This window comes from Trachemys scripta, chromosome 4 (genome assembly GCF_013100865.1).
Source record: "Trachemys scripta elegans isolate TJP31775 chromosome 4, CAS_Tse_1.0, whole genome shotgun sequence".
NCBI lineage: Eukaryota > Metazoa > Chordata > Testudines > Emydidae > Trachemys > Trachemys scripta.
In genome coordinates, this window is record NC_048301.1 from 95142598 (window position 1) to 95164900 (window position 22303).

Sequence of the window (22303 nt, forward strand, 5' to 3'; positions counted from 1 at the left end):
TAATTCTGAAGTCAAATTATAACACTGTAAATAAAAACATTAAATATTTCACCACTGATCAAAGCATACAAGAAAAGAATGAAATGATCTTAATATTATGATCCATTATGATGTCTTGTTCTGATGTAAACAGAAACTAGTTTGTGAACGAACCTCTACATCACATGAAAGGCATCAGAATATTTCTGGAGTCCACACTCCTTCCTAAGGCAATGACAGATATCTTAGGGTACATCTACACTACAGGGGGGAGTCGATTTAAGATACGCAAATTCAGCTACGTGAATAGCGTAGCTGAATTCGACGTATCGCAGCCGACTTACCCCGCTGTGAGGACGGCGGCAAAATCGACTTCTGCGGCTTTCTGTCGATGGCGCTTACTCCCACCTCCGCTGGTGGAGTAAGAACGTTGATTTGGGGATCGATTGTCGCGTCCAATCGATCCCCGAGAGGTCGATTTCTACCCGCCGATTCAGGCGGGTAGTGTAGACCTAGCCTTAGAGAAAACATAGCACTGTCTACTCACCTTCCTAAACTGATTGTATAAAGAACCAATACTGGCAGGCCATTAAGAGATTGCATTACAAAATCCAATATGCATTTGCAAAGCACTTTTTAAAAGCTCTATAACTCTGACAAAATAACTTTCACCAGATCCCAAAACGGCACATTTGCAACCATCTGCTTGCCAAATTTCAAGTTTCTACCATTGACAGAGCTGTTCAAAAAGTCAGTATTTTATAATGGCTAAAGAGTGGGGATTTCCCCCCACCCCCATTCTTAGATCTGAAAGTGGTTAAACAGTTTTGTCTCAACCTATCAAAAATTTGCTCCCTAACTGAAAACAAATATTCATTTTTTTGACTGAAATTTGTAAAGATTAGAAAAAATATAAGCAATGAAAATGTGCAGAGGAGGGAGTTTGTTGCCATCATTTCGCTTTATATTCCTCCCCTTCTCTAGCAAGTTCCTTGTTTCTTCTGAGATTCTTCCCTTGGCTCTTTTCGGTCTCTCTTTCTTGGCTAGTCTGAAAGCTGATAAGACGACAACTAAAAGGAAGACTTTGAGAAATACTGAAATGAAAGGCTCTTAAAGACAGCGGAAGATTGCAGAAGCCTCAAAAAAATGCAAATGGGAACTGATGCTATACACAGACAATAACGGCGCTGAAGAACAAGGATGGAAAAACAGTTATTGACAGAACACGAATGGAAGCTGTCTGCAAAGATTTCTACACCGAACTGTTCGCTCCTCAAATAAACGTCCCACTATGAACACTTCAACAGACCAACGTGCGCGCACTCCCGGTCCTCGTCAGCAAAGTTTGACATGCAGTTTACCAAATGAAGGAAAGAAAAGCTCCAGGAAAAGACAGACTGACAATCGAAATGATAAGAGCTGGAGGCCAAGACCTCTGGAAAACCCTTGCTCAGAGCTTTAGCTGCTACTTAGAAATGCAGAATATACATCCAGCTGGAAATAGTCCAACACCATTTTGCTGTACAAGAAGGGTGATCGTGAAGATCTAAAGAACTACTGACCAATATGACTGCTCTCACATGTCTACAAGCTATTCACCAAAACAACAAACTAGCTCTCACAGAGTCTGAATGAGCAGCATCCAAGAAAGCAGGCAGATATTCAAAGGAATTTCAGCACATTGGACTAGATCTTCACTCTAAACCAGCTATTGGAGTGCTCAAGGGAATACAAATTTCCTTTATGCATTGCCTTCGTCGACTATGAAAAAGCATTTGACAGCGTAGAGATCTATGTAGTGCCGACAGCTCTTGCAGAGCAGGGCATCAACACAAACTACATCAAACTACGAAAGGAAGCAAACTGACTGCACTACGGATATAACCCTGTTCGATACTTCCCTGTGCATGCCAGTCAATAAAGGTGTGAAGCAAGGAGATAGGGTTTCACTGAAACTCTTCATAGCCTGCCTCAAAATGGTAATGAGGTGGATGAACTGGAAAGGTGGAATCAGCATCAATGGAGAGCAGCTAAACCACCTCAGATTCAGACGATATCATGTTGATTGCTGAAAACACTATCAAACTACAGAAAAGTACAGAACTTGACACAAAAAGCAGCCAAGTCGGACTGAAAATGAACCGCTCTAAAGCAAAATGTATGCAGTCTAATGCCTTGCCAAAAGCCCAAATAATAGTCAAGGGAGAAGAAATAGAAGAAGTTGAACAATATGTCTATTTGGGCCAAAAAATTAATATGCGCCATGATCAGAAAGGTGAACTCATGCGAAGAAAGCAAGCTGGTTGGCATGCACATTCAATTCCTATTGAGGATTTTCTCCAAGGGAAAAAATCAACAAGGCAACACACGCCAATGTCTTCAACTCAACAGTATTGCCAGCAATGTTATATGGCAGCAAAACATGGGCACTGACAAAGATAGAGGAGCAACAACTGTCGGTCACGGAGAGAGCGATGGAAAGAAGAATTCTGGGGATCTCAATCTGAGACTGAGTCCCCAGTGAAGTGATCAGATAGAATGGAGTGTACGACGTCACTGAAAGCAGGAACAGTAAAATGCAATGGGCTGGGAATTAGCGAGGCTCACTGACAATCGAACTACTGCTGTTGCCAAGTGGTACCCCAGGGAACTGAAAATGGCTGACCTCAAAAAAGACGGGAAGATTTTATCGTGAAAAGTCATGGACACACAGAGAAGGAAGGCCAGGATAAGAGAAGAATGGAAGACATGTGATTGGCGCAATCTAAGACCAATCAATCAAGATGATCAAGATGAACTGAAAGTTAACACTTAGAATGGAAACACTTCTGCAACCTCAAGTGTAGGCACTGCTGCATTCTCAGCATCTGATACATGTAGTCATAATTACAATCATTACACCTATATGGATCTCTCTCTCTCACACACACACACACACACAAGTTTGCAAAGAAACTATGAACCAAACTTCTCTAGTATTTTTCAAAACTAAAGCCAGAGGACTGTGTACATGTGAGGTTTCATCACATAGCTTCACAGAGACCTACGAAAAAAGCAGGCACTGCATCATGGTTAACTTTTTTTTTTTTTTTTTTTTTTTTAATTTCCCTCTACCTCACCCCCTTTTGCAATTTATATTATCCCATTTTGATCACACTAGCACCACTGGTCTGAATAAATAATCTGAATCCCCCTATCTATTTCCCCACACTTGAAAAATTCTACTCCTTTGCTCTCTTGGGCAAATAAAATTTTGATAATCAACTAAAATAATATAATTAATTGTTTTAATCATCATGGTATGTGCAGGCAAGGAAACTTTGTGCCGAAGCTGGTAAGTTTTTATGCAATTCAGAAGGCTGCATTAAGCTAAGTCCTCAAGTCTAGAAAATACACAACAACTAAACTGAAAAAGAATCTTGAAGTGCAGTTTTAATTATCTTCAGGAAAGTATAGAATGTAGAATGCAGTGAACCTAAAATAATTCAATAAGCCAACATTCAACAAAAATCGCTATTTAACATGTTATTAGCTGAAGGATTCTATTCCATTGACGTACAAAAAGGCATATATTCACAAAAGATAGAATTCACCTTTTGATACAATTTAAATGTGCATTTTAAACTCCAAAATGTTAGGGATCTAACTTTTTCTCATAATGTATTGTTATTACCGTCAAGTATTTCTAAGAAGACTTCCCAGTTGCTTGAAATATTAATATCTTCCTCATAGACATGATAATCCAGAAATACAGTGCCTGGATTCTTCCAGGTTTTCTTTCGTAGGCGAAACCTATAAATATGTTTAAGAAAACAGTAAGATTTTGTTCATTGATACCAACTTACATTGGCAATGAATTCAGTGATAAATTTTTTTTTTTTTGGAGCCCTGGAGAAAGGTGTCTCAAAATCCATGACACTTAAGAGTGTGTTTACACTGCAATTGGGAGGCATGACTGCAACATACCTAAGCTAGCTTTGAATGAGCTAGTTCCCTAAAAAGGTAAATGAAGCCGCAGCAGCACAGGCTAACTGCCCAAGTATGTACCCAGGGATCCTGTGCATGTACGTGTGTGGCTAGTCTGACATTATTCATGCTCCTGTGGCTTCACTGCTATTTGTGATCGAGATAGCATGGGTATGCCTATGCTGCAATCACATCTCCTGACTACAATACAGATGGTACCTTTAACACCTAGAGGTTGCACAAACCACCCCTACTCTGCTCCCAGCCACACACAGGGTCTTCACTCCTTCAAGAGGCCCAAGATTTTCAACTATGACCAAACTTCACCTCTCTATCGGTAAATATGACTTTTCTTGCTTCTCAAAATTTCAATCTGGAGATCTTATAAAATTAAGAGTATACCATCACACCTTTAAGTGGCTGCATGGAAATCTGGACCCTTAAGCATATCAATGCTGTCATTCATGGCCACTGGAGTTGGTTGCTAGACAGCAGTCTCTCCTTCAGCTAAGAGCTTAAGAATTTTTCTCTACAACACACCCAATATGGCAATCTTCAGCTATTAGATTTCTGAGAGGACCTTGAAATTGCTGGCTTGGGGACCAATGATCTATGTAGGACATAATTCTACTTTTAGCCAGCAAGCTGGTCTTAGAGAAAACTGCTTATTTTGTGACTAAATTTAAGCTGCTTCATGTATGCCCTCCAGCTATCAGACATGTGAAGCGCTCAACAGAACTACAGTGTATCTACCGTATATTCTAACGGCAGTTTAAATATTGTATAACTGGTGCTCTACTATGAATTGCATGACTCTTAAAAAGGGGAAATAGCAGCAAGTTTATTAAGTTGATAATCAAATACACTGTGAAATCTCATGTAGATACAAAATATTGGAGTACACTTTGTACGTGATTTAAGTCTCTTAAGGCATGACTCTTTTGTGTGAGAATAAGTGAGCCTAAATTAAACCAGGCATACCAAAGAATTCTGAGATGAATCATCATACTTCTATTTTCTGACAACACTGAAATATTAATCTCTCATCTGTAGGTGGGTTATTCAGAGGAGGTTTCAATTATTGCTTTTGACAAGGAGACATTGCAAAGCTGCCATATACTGGCGAGCTCTAGGAAGGATTGTACTTGTTAGTCAGAGTACAGATGCTCAGGAGAATATGGGACTCCGACTGTATCTGGCCAATCCATGGGGTGCATAAGGAGAGGGACAGTGGGAGAGAAGAATGGCTTCTTAAGCAGGAATGGGAAAAAAATTAGTGGTGTTATTCTCCCCCAAGCTCTACCCACAGCTTTCCCCCCACTAAAAACATTTTTTCTTCTTTAAAAAAACTGGAGACACACTTAAAGGGTGGATGTCTGACTCATGTGGCTCCATCTTGCAGATCTTCTCCAGCCCTGAGGCAAGAGGTTAAAGTGTATGGAAAAATCAGAAGAGGCAACATGTCAGAGCAATCCACAGAGCAGCATTTGTGCTACTTCTACACAGAAATGTTTAGACTATCTCTCAGAGACTAGTCTTTTTTATTGTGAAGTGTTTTTCTTTTCTTCCCTTTTCTGCTTTTAGAGAGGTACTGTTACCTTTAACATACCCAACAGGCAATACCACTGTGACAGGATAGAAGCGCAAACAGATCTGAACTTATAGATTGCAGTGGTAAGCCATTTCAAACAAAGGCATTTCCATTTAAGCAGCACTCCACTGCCTCAATCTTTCCAGATAGAATGAAAGCTAGAAATTTATTACAAATTAATCTTTTATATTCACAGTTTGGCTCAGACAACACAATAACTGATCACCTTTCAACCACCTCCAAAAAAACCACTAAAAAACTAGCGGGGACTGATTATATTAATACTTTCTCCCATAAAGGAGAAAAAAAATTTCCTCCTAATATTTATAGCAGGTCACCTTGGCTTCTGAGGAACAGAAACAGAGGCACTCTTAGTTGTATTTAATCCAGCAGTTTTAATCTTGACTGTATGTTTTTTACCTGTCAATAGTCAGATCTAATCCACATTGCTCCCTGAGTTGAGGAAGTAGCTCCTCTTTTGACTGACGCACAGTCATTCCTTTAGCAAAAACAGCATCTAAAAGAAACTTGCATGGCTGTGAACACAACAAATATACATTTATTAGTGCTAGTATTGTTTCTTTACAAAAAAAGTATCTCTCATTCATGCTATAGTCTTGCTCAGTCTCCATCATCCTAGAAAATGACAGTTGAGAACTTAGTGTGAGCAAGATACTCAACTAAACTGATTCAAAACAGGCTGCGCTCATTAGTGCATTAATAACTCACTGCAGCTTATTTCCAGTTCATTCACAAACCAAAAACTTCACTGAAATAAAAGCATAGTAGTTAAGAATTAAATATTGTGTACATTATTAAAACTTCAGAAACATTATAAAACATATAAAGAATCATAGAATATCAGGGTTGGAAGGGATCTCAGGAGGTCATCTCGTACAACCTTCTGCTCAAAGCAGGACCAACCATATGTTTCCACATATGATGGTGGCATTTGCCTTTTTTTTCCCCCCCTAACAGAATAGATATATGGGCATTAAAATTATTTGGAAAGCTATTTTTCAATTAAATAAGTCCTGTCACCAAACTGGTGGCATCCTTCTTTGTTTTTAATGTGCTATTTACTGGCTCCATAGTACATACAGAACTTCCTCTATTGAAGAAAGCTGTTCATATTTGGAAAATGATTTTTTAATCAAAACATTGTCTGATCTTAAGTTAGTGATCAATTTCATTTCATGCATTATTCAATCAACTGTTCTTTTCTGCTTACACATCATATTAGTAACTGACGAAACTGCAGTGTATTTATTACAGGTGCAAATAAAGCGCAACTCAGATGCACTTGTAAACAAAGCAATTTTTATGTGGAAATTGAGACAAAACATGGACTCTACAAAGTTATTTTTACAGACGCTTAATTGTACTTTAAGTCTCAAATGGGTACTTATGTTAATCAATTGTATTATTACAAGACAGTCACTTGTTTCTAGCACTACTACAAGACTAGTCTAGTGCAAACAGCTATATCACCATATTCAATTAGTGAATCTTTCTGATAAGTGTTGCTTTGCAGTATCTGATGGCAGTAAATATCCTAGCACTACGTTATTAGAAAACATGACACCTATTAGAGAGTTCTTTCAATGTAAATTGTCTAGTTAGGGAGGCTTTCGGGAAAGAGAATGCATGGACTGAAAATTTAGTGGGGATTTTACCCTTAAGGGTTTTTTTTTTCCCCCAAAAAATTAAGACTAATGCACATTTCAGTGTCTTCATACACTACTTTTAGAAGATTTTAAAATATAAAATTACTTACTTCTGGCTCATTTATCAAGAGCTGGTACACTTTGACTCTGTATTCCCCCTTCTTAAGTGCTCTTCCAAGTCTAATAGTTATCTATTAATTGAAAAGAATCATCATCAGAATTGATATTAAAAGTCAAAAGTTAGTTCTGTTCTAACATTGCGTTAATACTACCATTATAGCAAGGATGCCATGAAGTAGGGAGTGAATTTCATTCAATACAGAATTAGTCTGCAAAAGTTGCCTAGTCAGCCAACTAAATTTGGTTCTATTGTATAAGTTTTTAATTATTCAAAAGCTCATTTGATTAACCTTATTGTCATCAGAAAATGATGAAAGTGTCTCATTCAGCCGAACACTCTCAAACTCTTGATTGCTGGCATAGACTCGAAAGACCTTGAAGTGAGAGGAGAGAACTCCAACAAAGGGCTCCAAGTGTTGCTTGAAGGCAGACAGTGTAATTCTTTTATCAACATGCACCAGCAACCCTAAAAAACAACAAACAAAAACAAAAACCCAACCTTGTGTTACAAAGTGACCACCAAATTTTGCCCATTTAATTTATGAAAGCGTGTTTCCACATACTTGTTCACCGTTATTTGTATGATAGTAATCCTAAGAGTGCCAGCCATGGATCAGGTCCCTCTTCACATTTTATCTAGATTAGATATTTTATAGCTCCTATTAGCATATCATCAGAGTGCCACACAATCTTTCATATGTTTATGCTCAAACACCCCTGTGAGAGAGTGAAGTATTATTAACCCCATTTTACAGATGGGGAACTGAGGTACTGAGAGCTTAAGTGTAAAATTTTCAAAACCATCTAAATAACTTAGGGGCCTTTCAAAATTTGAACCTACATGGCTCACCCATTGTCAAACGGGAAGTCTCTGACAGAGCAGGGAACTGGATCTAGAGCTGTGGGCTCGGTGTTTCTATCCCATTACCAACATTAACGTCATCCAGCTTTTATACAAGTCTCTCGCTGGCAGATGTGAATTTGAAATCCTACCCATTATCCTGCCATTGGAAGAAAGGAGCATGCTTCCCCTTCTCTTCAGCCCACCCAGGAGCCTCTTGGCTACTTCACTGTGTACGTGGGGGCTGCCACAATTCTACTCTACTAAGGGCGGATGTGATTGCTACTTCTGTGCCCTCCTCGCCCTGGCTGCTACAGCTATGTCAGTTGCTACTCACAGCTTTCCTAATCAGCAGATTAACTTCCCACATTATTCTCACGTGGACTGCTACCCACAACATTTTGAACAGCTGTGATGAGACATCAGAGGCCCTACAGCACTCTGCTTACAAGTTCAGAAAGGCATTATGACACTGGCTCTTGTTTGAAAGATTGCCTTTGGAACTATTAAAAACTACACATCTACCCTGATCTAACACGACTCGATAGAACACGAATTCGGATATAACGTGGTAAAGCAGTGCTCCGGGGGGGGGGGGGGGGGGGCTGCGCACTACGGTGGATCAAAGCAAGTTCAATATAACGCGGTTTCACCTATAATGCGGTAAGATTTTTTGGCTCCCAAGGACAGTGTTATATCGAGGTAGAGGTGTATTAAAGTAATTTTAAAGAAAAAGATCAGAAACTGATGGTTTGGGTCCTTGAACTCTCCAGAGAAATTTTCCTACTTGCCTAGTTTTTCAAGCCCTTTTTGTACCTTCAATCTCAGTATATAACTTGTACCACTCAAACTATTCAATATATTTATCATGCTATAATTCAGTTATTTTTATACTCAACAGTAAGTCTCAAAGCTTTACTATACTAGTCCATATTGAAAAGCAACAAGAAAACCTGCTTGCTTAGAATATTTTTATTTTTTCACGTATGCAATTTGGACTAATTTAAGAATTACAAACAACTGGAGCCTACACTATTTAGGTCTAATCACATTAGGCTGTATTACTCCAAGAATACTTATTGAGCGCCAAATACTACATGGTGAAACACCTGTCCTACTGAAATCAATAGAACTATGTAAGTAAAGCAAGCAGGATTTGTCCCTTATTTCCAGACAGGAAGAATTCTGTCAAGGGCAGATCCTCAGCTTACATAAATGGTCATAGTTCACGGACTTCAATGGAGCTATGACAATTTACAAAATTTGAGGATCTGCCCCTCTGCCAGTAACTAGCCTTTATCATTGCTCATGAGAAAGGATATAAAGAACGATGCAATTTATGCAGCTTATTTTTAATATAACATTACAAACTGAACTAAACTATTTGAAATAAGCATTTTAAACTATATTATACAACACTGGGAATGCGCTGCTTTTTCTAGGTTTAATCTAAAGTAACAAAAAGTACAGTGAACGGGCTTATGGCAAATGATTGCTAAAATAGGAGAAAATATATAGATACATTAAGTAGTTTATGGATGTTCTCCAATTGAGTTATTTTCTGAAGAGAAATCCAAGTATAAAATATAACTCCAAACTTAACATTTCAAAATTGTTCATGCTGCTGTACAAGATATATTTCAGATATTTTTCCTCAATATACCAATTCATACAATGCAATAAGCAAGCATAAAAATTAACCTAAGAAACTAATGCTTTTGTTTACCTATTCCTGTAAAATTGATCAGTATTTGCAGTGGTTCAAAACCAGATTAGGAAGAAAGAGTCTTTTCAAGTTTTAAAGGGAGATATTTTACAATTTTTGTTCAGACTTCTGAAGTATCTATGATTCAACTTCTCTAATTGCGGTTTTATAATAAAAACAAATGTTCAGTAAATGTTGTGTATCAAAGCAATAGCTACAGGTTACAAACGACGTTTATTTACTCTACTCTTATTACTTCAAGATGCCTGATTTCATAAAAATCCTTCAGTTTACAAAAAATGTCCATTATAACCCACATTTTCACTTGGTCATCTCTTTCGGCATGCTAATGTAAACTTACACTACTTTAGATATTTTATATTTTTCTTACTTCTCAAACTTCTCTTCACTTTCTAATTCCTGCTATTAATTTCATGCCAGTCTCTTCATTATATACCACTTACAAATAATCTAATATGGCTTTGTTTTTCTTTTCTATATGTACAGTAACTCCTTACTTAACATCATTCCGGTTAAAGTTGTTTTGTTGTTACATTGCTGATCATTAGAGAACATGCCCATTTAAAGTTGTGCAATGCTCCCTTATAATGTTGTTTGGTAGCCGCCTGCTTTGTCCATTGCTTGCAGAAAGAGCAGCCCGATGGAGCTAGCTGGTGGGGGCCTAGAACCAGGGTGGGTAGTCAGTCCCCCTAAGTTTCCTGTGCGGCAGCTTCCCAGCAGGCTGTCAATGGCAGGCAGTTCAGGTGTCCCTCCCCCACTGCCGTGTGCTGCTTCTGCCCTCTGCCTTGGAGCTACTCCCAGGAGCCTCCCGCATGCTGTGCAGAAGGGGAGTGCTTATGTCAGGGTGTCCCCCGCCCAACACTCCTGTACCCCATCGCCACTGAGCCGGGGGTGGGGGATTGGGGAGAGAGAAACACAACAGGCTGAGAACAGAGGGAGCTTGCTGGCAGCAGCTGTCTCAACTTGCTGATCTACTTAAAAAGGCAATGTACTTAGCGTTGGGTCAGTGTACTTAAGGGGGCAATGCGTGTCTCTCTCTCACACACAGGGTGCGTGTGTGTCTCTGCCATGCTGTTTCCCCTTCCTCCATTCATGCTGCCTTGTAGAGAGTGATGCTACATTAACAACGTGTTAACCCTTGAAGGCTCAGCCGAGTGCTAGTTCATCGTTTAGCAGCAAGGCATTCCCTGGGAAATATCCCATCCTCTGACTCCACAGTATTAAATTGCTTGTTTAAAACAAATACTGTGTATATAATGTCTTTTGTCTGGCAAAAAAAAATTCCCTGGAACCTAATCCCCCCTATTTATATTAATTCCTATGGGGAAATTGGATTTGCTTAATATAGTTTCGCTTAAAGTAGCATTTTTCAGTAACATAATTATAATGTTAAGCGAGGTGTTACTGTATATGTTTAAAAAAATTTATAAAATATATGTAAAGGATCAACAGCAATATGACTCATTTGTGTTAGACTCTCTTCAAATTTGGCACATCATTTTATCTGGAACCAGATATTCCCCTGTACTTAAACTACTGTACTTAGGTTAGTGAAGCTCCACATACTCTAGAAACCTAAAAGATCAATAGCTGCGGAAACACAATGCATTTTGTTCCACAGGAATTCAAGTCTCTCTTTACAATAAAAATTATGTCTAAAAAACAAAAATGTTTTTAGGGTAATTGTTAGGGTAAGTTATCACTACTATTTGCTCTTTGAGCTACAAGCAAACACATTGTATGAACTTGTACGAAGTCAGTGTCAGAAAAGCTATATTGCACCTACCCTCTAGCCATTTTTTCCCATAAATATATACAAGGTGCTATTTCCAAGAACATGAAGAATTATGACTGTCATTCTGTTGTTCACTGGGAAACTTCACCACTTTTCTTACAAAGTATTGTAACATGGCTTAGCAAGTGAACATAAAAATATATTGTTGACATACTGCTAAGCATTTTGAAAAAAATGCATTATAACTGAGTGCTTCAATGGTCTAGTTCAAAGCAGTTCTCAAAAACTTAAGCAACCCAAGGATCCACATTTTGATTTAAAATTTTCCGCGCATCCCCAAGTCCCCACCTTAGGCCCAGACCCCGCCCCCACTCTACCCCTTCCCCAAAGGCCCTACCCCCCCCCACCCCTTCCCGCCCCCCCCCCCCCCCCCCCCCCCCCCCCCCCCGCCTCTATCGCTCACTCTTCCCCACCCTCACTCACTTTCACCAGGCTGGGGTACGGGCTGTGGGAGAGAGTTTGGGCGTGGGAGTTCCGGGAGCAGCGCAGAGCCAGGGCAGGCAGGGAGCCTGCCTTACCCCTGCTGCGCTCCCTGAATTTTAGCACCTAAAATCTCCCTGTTTGGCTTCAGTAGCCTCTGGGAGATAGAGCCCGATTCTGGGAGGCACTAGGAGTGAGAGGGAGGAATTGATCAGAATGGCCTGGGGACCCCCAGGGGTCTGTGGATTCCAGTTTGAAAAACCGTGGTCTAGTTAAATTTTAATACTTTTTTTTTCCAGACTGTATTTCTCCATGTTTAAAGCTAGATGGATTAAAAGGTATTTTTAATAAAATAGAATAAATACATACATTTCTGTCCTTCTCCTGAACCTTCATCTGCAGCATAGGGCTCTGCTTTGAAGTACATGTATTGTGCTTCTCCTGTACTCTTGCCACTTTCATCATATTCACTGTCAGTTCCAGAATCTTCTTCTGCTGTGTCCCAGGTTTCTTTTTTCCCTTCATTTGCTTTAGATCTCCTACTACTTGTGATGCTATGAGAGTCAAGTCCATTAGCCAAGGGGATCGGGGCATTGTCCACATTGCACAAAGTGTCACTGCTGTGACTGGAACTAAGAATATCACTGTCCACTGAACTTGTGCTTCTGTCATTATTCACATCAGAATCTGACCGCTCCTCTGACTGGAAATTTTCTGGATCAGAAATTTGAATTTGGTTTTCAAGTTCTCTGTTTTCTGCTGATGCTAAAGAGTCTACCTCATTCAAAGGTGATTCAATGTTTTCAAAGTCACTTGCTTCTGTGCTCTTGCTACTGTCTCCATTATCCCCTTCCTGCTCTTGCTGCAGCGACAAGCTTTTGAGTTTTTCAGTGCTTTCTTCCAAGATAGCCTCTACAGATCTCATATTACCCAGAGTTCCTTTCACTCTTGCACAGGCTTCATCCAAATTGCCTGAATCTCCACTCGCTTTTTGATTGACTGTCCTTTTAAATTGAGACCCAGGAGATTGTTCTGGCAATGAAACATATAGCCTGATTGTGTTTGCATGACGATCCAAAAGTTTCCACAAATGGGAGTCTGTATATGCCATTTGGCGATCCAAAGACTCCGAACTTTCAACGAAGACCTAAACATAAAATCATACCATTATGATTATGATACCATACGTAGCTATGTTACTTAATAGTACAGGCAGCAACATACAATATATACAAGTATTCAGAATGCATTGAAAAGATGACAATATAAAAAATTACTCTAATCTATTTTTAAATCCCAGTTTTAGAGGAGACTTAATAAAGAATACCCACCTTATTAATTATTCTGACAGCTAAATAATTTAGTTTTGCATATATTAAATAATCATACTAGGCAGATTACAAGTAAGTTGTAAATAGGTGGATAGGGGTGGATAGGAGTGCTGCTCCTACCAGCACTACTGGACAACTAAAATACGTAGGCAAAATTTTAAAAACACTTTCCTACAGCCAGAAGGCTAGTATGCATACAGAGTAAGTTGTACCACCTAACATACAATTGATAAGTGTTAGCACATATGCACTTGTATTTTTGTGATGGAGTCAAGGTTAAGACCCTTTTGGAAGAGGGACCCTAAGTCTCTTATTTGAATTTATGATATTGCTTAAATAAAATGCATGGTTGATGCAAAACCATAGGCTATTTGCATCTTAAGATTCAAAGGGCTGTTTTGGTGGAAGGTGAATTCCTCTTTTTCCCTTCCTCAAAGGTTGCCATGCTTTACTGAGGTTTCCTCAGATGAAAAGGCTTGAATGCAAGCTCATTATGGAGTCTATCAATACTGTTCTTTTGCTCAGCTACAGAGCAATATAAAGTCCTCACAAAACCCTGCTGATCCGGATGCAATATTCCTATGTAGCAACATGTTCTGATGCCAACAAACCACTCTTGATCCCAAGCCTCAAAGCCAGAAGATAATTAATGGAAGAAATGTCTCGTGTGACCAGTTAAACGACTACAACAGTAGACACCAGGACAAAGCTATATATGCCAAAGTACAAAATTATTCAAGTTCTCACCTGCACTATGAAGCTACTGTTGGAAATATTTACTGTACATACTCTGGTCGAAGCTACCAGATTATAAGAACAGGTTTTTTGTTTGTTTGTGTTTAAGTTCTGAAGGAACTCCCAATCCAAGAGCAGATATAATGGTCCAGGGCCTTGAAATACAAATTATACAAATCTGTGAGCAATACACTGCCCCTGCTGCATTCATTAGTACTAGGATCTTATGCTGTTGAACTTCAGAGATCAGCCAGATTGCAGAATGCTGGAAACAGCTCAACCTTGTCTTAGCCATCTGGTTTCAGATAATTCTTACCCTAGCTCTCTTAACAGTACAAAATTTGTGAGGTTCTCTTAAACTGAGAGGGGATTTTGAACTGAAGAAAAAAAAATGAAGTAAATGATATATCCAGCTGTTCTACATAACTATTGTAAAAGTTAGAAAAATCTAAGTAGTGGTTATAAATATATTAGAAAAGAATGATTTAAAAACAGAGATCTTACCTTATTACTTCTAAAAAAGCCTTCAGCTTTCAGCGTTTTGTTGCCCACATTGAGAAGACGCAAGTCATTGTAGCAACGTTCCAGTATTACCCGCATTGTTTCAGCGGGCAGACGTACAGCCTACAAAACCATAATGCAGTTTAAAAAAAAATAGCATATACTTTCATAAATATTTTTACTTGATTTCTAAAAGCTATCACATGGAAGGAGAAAGTTTGGTTATTATTAGAATTTGTAAAATAAAGAGATTAAATCAGCCTGATTAAACCATTTAAAAAGTTTGAAGGGAACAGTGAAAACCATTCGGTCTCATTGTTTTCACCTTGTCATACAGGAGGAGAACAAGGGTACCTTAATGAAATTAGAAGGCAATAAATTCAGAACAAAAACAAAATACTGCTTTAACTGATATGCCGTCAACTTTTGAAATTCACTTCTTCAGGAGGTCAGAGTAACAAACAAACGTTTTTAAGGTGGCTGGTTACATTTTCAAATGGCTAGATATTTGTAGCTATGCAAGTTAAGAAGATAGTGCAAAGAATCCAATCTGAGAAGGTAAGAAAATAATCTTCTGAAGCATCAAGTATTCCCCATTGGTCAGCCATCTTCTATAAGCGTTTTGATAAAATAAGTTGAATTAAAATTTTTTGAAAGCAAACACAAAAACAGGATCTGTTTCAAACCCTGTGAAATAGAAACATCTTCAAAATTTTGAATTTTGCGGGAGATTTTTTCCTTCCTTTTTCCAGTGATATTTCGTATTAGGAAAAGTTATATGGGAAGTTACATAAGGACTGACTAAACTCAGTTTTACTCCAGTGTAATTCTAACAGTGACAGTGGAGTTACTGTAGTCTTATACCACTGCAGCCAGGGCAAATCAGCCCCCAAATAAAAGCATCCTATGCCATAAAAGCTGTCAAAAGTGGTATCCTGCAAGAGCAGTAAAATGCAGTAATCCCATAATAACAAATTCTACCTCATCTATTTAGAAGCTGAAATTCAGATTTCAGGATTACCCTGGACTTTGAGCCATATATAGTTATTCATTCATATTAACACTGAGCTTGAGATTCCCTGCTGAGACTCTGAGGAGCAGCATAGAACTTTCAGCTCTGGGGACGGAGGGACTTATCTTGATTCTTGGCTATTCTCAGGGAAGGAGAGGACCGCAACGCTACATGTTACCCCACCACTAGCATGCTGCCTACACCAGGGGCTTGTGAGGGGGTCTTTGCATGCAACTGTACACGTCTTCTACTGTGTCTGTGTCTCAGGAATCTTCCCCTGGCTGGATATGGGCGGTCAGGCCCCTTTTATGTACAGTAACTCCTCGCTTAACGTTGTAGTTACGTTCCTGAAAAATGCGACTTTCAGAGAAACAATGTTAAGCGAATCCAATTTCCCTATAAGAATTAATGTAAATGGGGGGGGGGGGGGGTTAGGTTCCAGGAAAAAATTTTTCACCAGACAAAAGACTATACATATACACAAAGTCTAAGTTTTAAACAAACAATTTAATACTATACACAGCAATGATGATTGCGAGGCTTGGTTGAGGTGGTGAAGTCAGAGGGTGGGATATTTCCCAGGAAATGCCTTACTGCTAAATGATGAACTAATACTCGGCTGAGCCCCCAAGGGTTAACACATTGTTGTTAATGTAGCCTCACACTCTACAAGGCAGCACAAATGGAGACAGACAACATGGCAGACAGAGACAGACACACACACCCCCGTGTGTGAGAGAGAGATGCGCATTGCCCCTTTAAGTACGCTAACCCCACTTTAAGTACATTGCCTTTTTAAGTAGATCAGCAAGTTGAGACAGCAGCTGCTGCCAGCAAGCCCCCTCTGTCTTGAGCCCTGTCGTGTCTCCCTCCCCGCCGCTCTATGGAGCAGCTCTAAGGCAAAGGGCAGGAGCAGCACATGGTAGTGGGGGAAGGGACAGCTGAACTGCCGGCAACTGATAGCCTGCTGGGCGGCTGCCGCACAGGGAACTTAGGGGATCGGGGAGCTGACAGTCCACTCTGGTTCCAAGCCTCCACCAGCTAGCTCCAATGGGCTGCTCTTTCTGCAAGCAGTGGACAAAGCAGGCAGCTGCCAAACAACGTTATAAGGGAGCATTGCACAACTTTAAATGAGCATGTTCTCTAACTGATCGGCAATGTAACAATGAAACAACGTTAACCGGGACGACTTACTGTAGTCTGAAGGCCTGGGAGCAGCACGAGGTTCTCGCCCCATGGTATTTAAATCATATTATGTTTTCATATTTAGACAATTAAAAACTATAAATTACCTTTGAAATGAGTTGCTTGAATTCTGTAACTGTCTGATTCAAATAAGCTCGCACACTGATAGAAGGAGCAACAGATTCAGTCTTTAGGTCTACTACATGAACCTTCACCATAACCTCTGTAGCAAAGAGAAAATGTAGTACGAGAATGATTCAGTTAAAAAAAAAAACGAACAGAAGTGTGATGTTTACAGTATACCGTTTAAAGACTATCATTAAATATACATGAGTTTTAACTCACTCCACTAGCAGTCACAATCACAGCATTCTTCTTTCAGGCAGTAAGATAAGCAACTAATCTAATGACAACTAGATAAAAGTGTTATTCAGTGTATCGTCTAATTATAGCAATGCTTTCTAGCACTGCTTTAATTAGAACACTGTCAGCATCTGCTACATAAAAATGTAAATTAAAATAGTTAACATTTTTGAATGCTGCAGATTTTACTAGAATCTAATTCAAGAAAAAATCTCATCCATTCACACTCTTAAGCATTTTTGTTTCACATTGCAGAGTTTGTATTTATCATCATCACACCAGAAGAAGTGAGCTGTAGCCCACGAAAGTTTATGCTGAAATAAATTTGTTAGTCTCTAAGGTGCCACAAGTACTCCTGTTCTTTTTGCGGATACAGACTAACACAGTTGCTACATTGAAACCAAACTTTAAGCTGATTTTGGATTTATGGAACTATATTTTTTACCTCCAGGTTTATAACACTGGAAAACCTGGTCAGGTGTTCTTGTTTCCAAAAGTAAGTCAAACATGTATGTTGATTTGACTCCTCCAAGTAAGAGTCCCATTGGTATATCCTCCTCCTCTTCCTCAAATGATCGCTCCAAATAATCATGGAACTCATCATATTTAACAAGACGACAGCAGTCCAGAGGAACTGCTTCTTCTATATCCATTATCTAGAATGTAAATGCAGAAGTGAAATTAAATACTGTTTCACTATATATTTTTTCTTTAACATAATGCATTTCTCCTCCCTCCCACAATAGCCCTTTGAGAATCCAGGCATGGTTCTTCTTGGCCGCATTAAGTTCTCACATGAATCCTGACCTAGCCAAGGTCCTACTACCACTACCCTTTCTCCCACACATCTCTTGGCACACACAGTATTTAACTGGTAATGCCACTTGGATTATGGCTTTGCTTGCCACACAATCCCTAATAAAAGTGAAAGAGCTGCTGTGCTCATGACCTTATGCTATTTCTTTTAGCAGGAGGCCAACAGAAGAGTGTTTGATGTTTGTTTTTCAAAATAGACAGAGTGGCAGAAGACAAATTTGTCCTTCTCAAAGCAAATATGACTAGGGAGAAGAGAATACAAGTGAAACCAAGAGTAGTTAGGAGAGGTAATTGTGGAAACAGGGACCTTGAGCACCTGAAGACACAATCCAAGAAAAATGTCTGGACAGCAGAGAAGGTTGCGTATTGACTAAAAAAGTGGTGACTTCAGGGCCCGTAAGCCCCAATTAATGGAGTCTTGTGATCACATCACAATGTGAACTTTCAGTTTAAAAAACTAAGCTCCTATTTCCTGATTGCAAAGAAAAGCTTGAAAATATGATGTAAGAGTAACTGATGCAGCAGCATCTGCACATAGCCTGAAACAATAAGAGGGATGAATTGCCCAAGCATCTCAAATGGGGTATTCACTCCAAGACCCCCTGCTCTGGAGGGCCATGCTAACACCCCTCTGGCAGAGAACATGGTGTGAGGCAGGAACGAAAGAATGAGCAGGTCCAACCCATCCACCCAAGCAGATACACCCCAGGTGCTGAGATGAGCACTGAGGGGGCCCCATGCTACCACTACTTTTTTGCGGGTGGGGGGAGAGGGGTTGGGAGATGAGGGTGGCAGGCAGAGACTGACCTTGCTGCCTCTTCTAGGAAGGAGATGGCAGCCCACTGTGGCTGCCCCCAGGCTCCCCTGCCACCATTAGAGTACACAGGAGTTGTGGTATGCCTAGGGTTCTGGATGTCCTTTATAGTTAGAGGTCTTTAGAAATATGAGCTTCTACAACTCATGCTTCTTTAAGTCTATCTGAAAAGAGTCATCCATTGGCCCTCTAGAATTAGGAATAAGTGTCACTGGATCAAGTGTTCAGAACCTTCATGACAATTATCTTTTGCCTATATTTATTTTCACACTATTACTGCAATCCTACTATAAATTGTCATACTTCCTCAAAGTATGGAGATTAGAGTTAAATCACTGATAGAAGAAAAAAAAATCACTTGTGATAAACCAACCACGAAGATGGCATTGGAGGTTTCAGAATACGGGTATGTGAAGTCAAACTGGTTTTTTAAAGGAAGGGTTGGTGCCAAACCAATTATACAAAAACTTCCTATCAATGGAATAACTCTGTCAGTAGTATCAAAATAGAATGTCTTGTGCTGCTTCTCTATATAGAAGAGAGCAAAGATGGTAAAATTAATATATAAAAATATACTGTGGACAAATATTATGCATCAGTCAAATTACATCAGCCAGTTTTGCTACATTGCCATTCCTGATGCTGTACCTTGTAAGCAATTTCTACAGCTTCCTTCAGTGTCTTGTCCTTATGAACTTCTAATTTATTCTCCATCATTATTTGTTTCACAGGATGCATGCAGAACAATTTTATCTGTAAAAACATCAATAAAATGAATAATCTTAATCTGTCACAAATGCATTTACAAATACAGTACACTGCCATTTATTCAAAATCCTATTACCAGAAAATCTGATCCCACAGTGTGACCCCAATTAGCCCTACAATAACACTAATAAGTTGTCAGTGAGCCTTTTAAAACCTATTAATGCTAATCAACAGCTTTGCTCTTTTAATGCTTTATATTCTGTACTTTATTAAAGAGTTAGAATTTATTTTCAATAAAATTGTTTTTAATTCTTTAACAAAGTACCAAGTGTTAAGCATTAACACAACAAAGCCATTGATTAGCTCTAACAGGTGCTAAGAGGCTAACTGAGAACGTATTAGCAGGTGATTCACTAACATAGGGCTACATGCACTGAAACTGCAGCTCAAAATATAACTTCCTTTTATACGAATGACTGGATATCTGAAAGTTTTGGGTGCCTTCCTGGCCATTCGGATAAATGGAGCATACTGTGATGTCTTTTAGTGTAAAACTATGTTTGAATGGACAGCCACATCTTGAACTAACCTTGAACTAAGTACTGGAGCAGTACTTCAGCTTTTGCCTTATTTCAACCAGTTGAAAACACTTTAAAAGGCAACACCAGGGTGAAGGTGGAAGAGAAACTAAATAGCAGTATTTGCTGAACAAAAGGTTTAAAATTACAAGTCACAAAGTGCCAGATCCAGAACTATAGAGATTATACTGAACACTGACCAAATAGTAGACAAAGAAATAAATTTTATATTAAAATGCATCCTCTTCCAAAATCTACCAATAAGGGATGTGAAAGTACAGTTTCATGTTAACAATGTAATTTTTAAGGCTATACAGTGCTGTCACTGAAAAACAGCATCTATTCCTAAGGTGGACTAATTGAAATTTACCCTAAGAGCTGCATGATCACAGCTGCCATACTTTTTGCTTGTTATATATTTCCAACCAGAAAATTAGATTTAAAAACCAGACAAGGAATCTCATTTCTGAAGGAAACTTCTAGGGGCCACACTGGTATATAGAAAGATTTTGAGTGTCAGAGACTACTAAAATATGGCACTTTTGTTTACTTAGTGGTTAAAAATTCAGGGATCTAGCTGACTACAGATGATAGCCCTGCCCTCCACTTTGTATGGCATTCAGATATGTAGCGCTTTAGTTTTTATTGAGCTACCTACGTAAATACTTCACACGCTATACGTATTGTAGTAATCATTTACAACATATTTCAACTGTTCTTAATAGAAGTTTAGAGTCAATGTTAAGCAACCTGGAATTCTAACCTTGCAAGTATTGCGCTCAATTTCACGTTGCTTCTTTTCTTGCTCTTCTAACTCTTTTTCTTTCCGTACCAATTGTTTAATATGCTCTGGATATTCATTCACTTCAAGAAATTCTATAAATAAAAACAAACAAATTAAATGCTGATTAAAAGGAAGACTACTTTTTAAATGGCACTTTTTTTGTAGAATTCTTCACTGTTTGCAATATACTCTCAGCAACCTGACAAATTCTTCTCTTCCTACTTTATTCTTTTCAGTTAAGCTACTGACTGTTTTCGCCTGTGTTTTAAGGGGAGGTGAGGTCAACTTGATTCTATTTCTTCAGTTGTACTCCTACATTGTCAAAGAGATTAGAATTCCACTAAGGATAGTTTTAGATAATAATGCAGAGTGAGCAAGGAGTTTTGCTGTTTACCAAGAGAGTCAAGACTGAAGACTATGTTCTAAAAGAGAAATTTTTTTATTACGATCAACTCACTCACCTTCCAGGAACAGGAGAACATTCCAACTTATATCATCAAAATAATGATAAAATAATTTTTTTTTTAAATGTAGAGCAGTGCACTAGGTAAGATTCTCTGCTACAAAGGGAGAAATGTAGAATCTGTGACATTTCTCAAAAAGTTAAAGGAGGAACAAGTTAACACCTGCAAATGAAGTCTTTTGGCCTACAAGTGTCACATACGCCCTGTGGAATTGGACACATTCCTTCGAGTTTAAAAAGTAGTTTAGGATATCACCTCCTTCGTAGAAGATGTGGGCTGGCCATAGTTAGGCATTGGACAATATGAAAATATATCATAAAGGTTAGACATTGATGATGCTGAAATTTGAGAATCCTCACTATTTTTGTTTCTTGAGAAAATACTATCCAACGCATCTTTGTGAAAACATGCTCAGCGGTTGATTAGTTACAGGTTTTGTGGAACTTCAGAGTAAACAGCATATGGAGATTACTGGTTCTTGCTGGGAATGACTAATATTATTTCAGTCATTCAAATGTTGCATCACTCAATTCTATGTTCTCTTCTCTTAGATATTCTATTTTAGCCATATATTTTGTAAAAATCCTTGGGCTGACAGCATTCTACCACCAACCTACTCAACCTATTGCAACTTGGAGGATTCTTTAATCGTCTTTAACTCATATCTTTGTTTCCACTAAAGCATATGGTATTTCTTTATAGCTAATATATACCTTGTCATAACTATAAAGGGAAGGGTAACAGCTGTCCTGTGTACAGTACTATAAAACCCCTCCTGGCCAGAGACTCCAAAATCCTTTTCCCTGTAAAGGGTTAAGAAGCTCAGGTAACCTGGCTGGCATCTGACCTAAAGAACCAATAAGGGGACAAGATACTTTCAAATCTTGGGGGGGGGGGGGGGGGGGGG

At 38.9% G+C, this 22303-nt stretch overlaps 1 protein-coding gene across 3 annotated transcripts in view; it reads right to left on the bottom strand.

The window, feature by feature from the left end:
- The window catches only part of USP47 (ubiquitin specific peptidase 47), a 105208-nt gene that overhangs the window by 8723 nt on the left and 74182 nt on the right, over window positions 1–22303 (bottom strand). For all 3 annotated transcript variants that reach the window (XM_034769989.1, XM_034769990.1, XM_034769991.1), the window contains 10 exons: window positions 20912–21024; window positions 19511–19615; window positions 17678–17888; window positions 16977–17092; window positions 14676–14795; window positions 12475–13252; window positions 7614–7789; window positions 7314–7394; window positions 5957–6072; window positions 3653–3771 (listed from right to left, as the gene is read on the bottom strand). In XM_034769989.1, the coding sequence (XP_034625880.1) occupies window positions 3653–3771; window positions 5957–6072; window positions 7314–7394; window positions 7614–7789; window positions 12475–13252; window positions 14676–14795; window positions 16977–17092; window positions 17678–17888; window positions 19511–19615; window positions 20912–21024 (1935 nt within the window). The remainder of the gene's footprint in view (window positions 1–3652; window positions 3772–5956; window positions 6073–7313; window positions 7395–7613; window positions 7790–12474; window positions 13253–14675; window positions 14796–16976; window positions 17093–17677; window positions 17889–19510; window positions 19616–20911; window positions 21025–22303) is intronic.